The sequence below is a fragment of the Lepidothrix coronata genome, unplaced genomic scaffold, assembly GCF_001604755.1.
Source record: "Lepidothrix coronata isolate B3197 unplaced genomic scaffold, Lepidothrix_coronata-1.0 Scaffold98, whole genome shotgun sequence".
NCBI lineage: Eukaryota > Metazoa > Chordata > Aves > Passeriformes > Pipridae > Lepidothrix > Lepidothrix coronata.
In genome coordinates, this window is record NW_016690278.1 from 2312869 (window position 1) to 2317093 (window position 4225).

Below are 4225 nucleotides of genomic sequence, written 5' to 3' on the forward strand. Positions count from 1 at the left end.
TGGGGAGGGGAAGCGCACCACGTGCTCCTCGGGAAGATTTAAAAAAAAAAAAAAAAAAAAAAAAAAGGAATTATTTTAGGATTAGCGAAGCGAATACAGCGAAAAAGCACAACCCCGGACCGCGTGCCCGCAGCAACGGCGCTGGGGAGGAACACGTCCAAAGCCCGCGGGGGCCGGGACATGCCGTACTCTGCTCCTAAATCCCCACAGTGCGGCTCGCACTTGCTGGGGCGGGTGGGGGAATCACAAAACAAAACAAAACAAAAGTTAAAAAAAGGCTCCTGGAAAGGCAGGAGCCTTTTCCAGCCCTGGGGCTTTCCCTCGCAGTCCGACTTCAAAAACCCGAACAGCACAGATGTCTTCGGAGTAACCCCACCTGAACACTGGAAACTGACTTTTCACTTTTTTTCACAGCTTGCTGGAAGTTCTCTTGCGCTGTCAGGTTTCTGAGCTAACAGCCACATCGTTAGAATTTCTCTACCCAGGAGCTCTGCGAGTTGTTCTTTTAAATAAAAGTGGGGTTTCCCCGTCAGAAGCTGTGCATTAGAAAACACCCCCAAATCTCATGGCCCCAGTTAGAGGAATGAGCTGCCCAAGTAACTGGCTGACTGGATAAAGAAGGGTATCAATTTCTGTGGGTTCAGCCTATTTGTGTTTTGTTCAGCAGAAGCTGAAAACTTCTTGGTTTTAACCCATCAAAATTAAGGATAGGCTTTCTGGAGCAATCTTTTAGGACCAGGACTCACTGAACACCATATGTTTGCTTCATCCCCAGCACTGGAAAACAAAGCTGCATGTTAGGTGGTAGACAAGGTTGTTTTCTGATGCTTTTCTTTTCTGAAAGGCTCTGGACAGTGCTAGTGGTAGGAGTGCATCACTATGAAGTCATTGACTTAAGTGTACCACGCCCAGGGAAGAGCAGCATCTCTGCAGCCAAGGAGAGAGTGTAGTCCTGCCTTGTTCCCCATCGACCTCAAGCATCCTCCCTGTCAGCACTGGACGATCTTAGCCTTTCCATTCTACAGCACTATGAAAAAAAATTTGAAAACTCCATTTCTGGCAGAATAAAAGTAAGTCCAGGCATAATACATGAAGCGTGGCCTGAAGCTTTACCTGCTTAGCAGTAACACGGGAGTAGCAGCACCATCTCCAGGCTCTTAAAACTCATCTGGAGGCTCCATCCAGTGACACCTCCCCATGCTCCTCCCAATAGGGCTGCAGCAGGCAGAGTTCACACTGCTCCTCCTAACTTGAACCCACCCTTTTTCACCACTTCCAGCTCCACAGTTACCCAAACAATAGTGGTCCTGCTTTCCACCCGCGCCACCCTCTAGGGAGACTGCACTGCCTCTGTTGAATGGGTGCTTCAGACCTGGTGTACCCTGTATTTCAGAAGGCATCCTGCTCTTTCCCTACAGCTTTCCTCTCCACCCCAGCACAAGCTATGTCTACCCACCCATCACAGGAGCGGCACAGCATCTGCCCCCTGCCATGCTCAGCAGTCCTCCAATCCAGTAATTTCTGTCCTCTGGGAACAGGCATATGAAAACCTGGCTTTCCATCCCCTGAAAGAGCTGGCATGGGGCCTGAAGAGGTCTCTATGTAGGCCCACAGACTGGTGTGGGCCTCTACCCCGTGTGTCAGCACAGAACCCAAAACCCACGGGAGCAGCATGTCCCTGTGATGCAGCTCCATGCCCATCATCTGTGGCCGAATTGTGCCATGGACTGCTGTGCCCCAGCAGGGCAGGTTGATGTGCTGAAGGGCTTCACCCCTCTCCCCCAGCCACAGCTGTGATGTCAAGCATGTTTTGGCCCCACCAGGGTTTTGTCCCATCTGTCAGGGGCCTCTGAGGCCCCAGAAGCCGGTGCAGGGGCACAGGCTGCATATTCTCCATCTGTGCCACATCTGAGCTGGCTAATGCAGTGGAAGAAGAAACCACCCAGCGCCTGGGGCTCTGAGGAGTTGATGCACTCTGCCTCCCTCTTCCCCAAGAGGGCTGAGGTCATGCAGGCCAGGAAGCAGCTGGAAGCAAAAGCAGGGTTTGAGGCTTGGGGGGCAGGGAGGGAGGGGGCTGGTGCTGCCCCTTGCAAGGCAGCTGCACATCACCCTGCCCTGGGCACCTAGGTGGCAGATGCAGCAACTGCACCCCAGTTTGGGTTTTCCCCCCCCTCTTTGTGTTGAGAAGAATTTCTCTCTGATCCAGGCATCTGCCCTGAGTCACCCAGACATTTAGGCTGCCAGGAATATGCTCTGTGCTGAAGGACTGGGAGAGGAGAGCATTTGCCAGCCTGTGGCAAGATGATCCTGCAAGCCTCTGCTACACAGGCATCTAGCTGTTAGTTTGCTTCACTGCTCAAGGAGGATGATGGGGTCCTGAAATTTACACAGGGGAAGGTGGAGTTTCTTACACCACTGATCATTATTTTCTGCACAATGACCATATTAAATCCTAAAACATTTCTGTGAATGGGCAATCAGTAAAGAAATGGGATGGGTTTAGTGCATTTATGAAGGAAATCTGTGGGGTTTTTTGTCCAAAGGCTTGATATAAGTGTCCGGGTAGTTATATCAAAAGCTAAAAGAAATGTCAGCAAAAACTGACACAAAAACTGGCAGCTTGCTAAGTAGTTGTGAGTTATGTGTCACAGCTATGGAGAACTCTTAAGAACTTAAGAATTTAGGTTCAAGCATACAGTGTATGCCAGGCAGCAAAATTGGGACCCGGGGCAAAAAAGTAATTATGGTGGATTGCTTGTTTGCAAGGAGTCTTGAATGAGAAACATGAGGTCAACAAACAGGAAAATGGATAAGCTAGGCAGTGTCAAGGGGCTGCCAAGGTGTCCTTGTCAAGCAGACCCACCCCTGAGTGATAGCAGGGCAGCAAACTAAACCCATTTTTCTGATCCTAAAACATGGATCAAACCTGCTTCTGGTCACAACGTGAGGTCATAGGGTGCTTTCTCTCATCAGCAGGGCAGCACCAAGGTGTATTCATGGATTGGACATTGCTGTTCCGGACAGATGGCCCCAACCTCTTCCCACCACTTCCTAAGATAAACACTAATTCTCTGGGTCAGAAATTCACAGCTGAAAATACCTTACATCACCATCTCACCCCCCAGTGAAACAAAAAAAAAGGGAAAAAGAAAAAAGGAGTGTATCAAAATCAGTGCTCTGTAAAGGGTAACAGTGCATAAACTCTAATCTTTTGGCTATAAAGGTGCTGCCTTGTCATCATTCTGCTCTCACAGGGAAGGAGTACAGAAAACTCACTTCCAAATCATTTTTCCTCATTCAAAAGGCAGAAAACCACAAGTAAGCCATCATCCAGGTACTCACCAGAAAATTTCTCAGGACATGCAAATCAAAAAGACTCTCTTTTGTCATGAGGGAGAAGAAGGTTAGCACTAAAAGAAAAAAAAAAAACTTGAAAATCCCTAAGCAGAAACACCGTTATCTACAGATGGAAAGACTGAGTTAATCATTTATTGGATTTTCCTTTGTGTGTCTGGCTTTTCTGGACACAGCTTTTCTGGACACAGCTGGGAAAACATTTTTCTTTCTGGTTTTACTCAGAAAAACACAGTCACCATCACAACCATTTCTTTTTGAATTAAGGGTGGAAAAGTAGCTGCAACAGCACAAAGAAGACACCAAATCTGGAGGTCAGGTGCAGACTGAGAGCAACTGGGCATGTGTAAAGATGGTAACTTTCTTAAGAAGAGTCAGGTACAAATCATTAATACAGTAAAGCCTAGGGTGATAGCCACATGGACTGGGTTAGTGAACACACTGGCTAGTTAGCTGGCTTTGCTGTGAGGAGGCGTATGCTGCAAGCCATGCCAGTATCATCATTCTCCACTTGGCTTTTTCCTTGCAGGTTGCCAGGTTGGTTTGGCCTCATACTCAAAGCTCCTGGAAACTTCCCTTTTATGGGTTAACTGACTCTTGTCCTGCTCCTTTCTGCATTGACAATTCTCCAGAGTCTTGCTATGCCCAGGACTTCCAGGAAACTGTTTTTTCATACCCTCCATTTCTTGTGTCTGGAGATTTCCCTTCACACTCTCCTCTATCTCACATGTTCCTTGGGAGGAGAGGAAATGACCAATATTCCCTGCTTGTGGAGCCCTGTAACTGGCCAAAATTTGATGAGGAATCTAAAACATTTGTTATTCCACCCATCAGACTTTGGGAATCTCCAATTTGATATTTATCTCCAAAA

The 4225-nt window shown here is 47.8% G+C and overlaps 1 protein-coding gene across 1 annotated transcript in view; it reads right to left on the reverse strand.

The window, feature by feature from the left end:
* PSD3 (pleckstrin and Sec7 domain containing 3) overlaps positions 1-3446 on the reverse strand; it is a 110217-nt gene extending 106771 nt beyond the window's left edge. The window contains exon 1 of the mRNA XM_017822468.1: positions 3343-3446. Coding sequence (XP_017677957.1) covers positions 3343-3390 — 48 coding nt within the window. The 5' untranslated portion in view covers positions 3391-3446. The remainder of the gene's footprint in view (positions 1-3342) is intronic.
* Between the last annotated feature and the right edge of the window lie 779 nt (positions 3447-4225).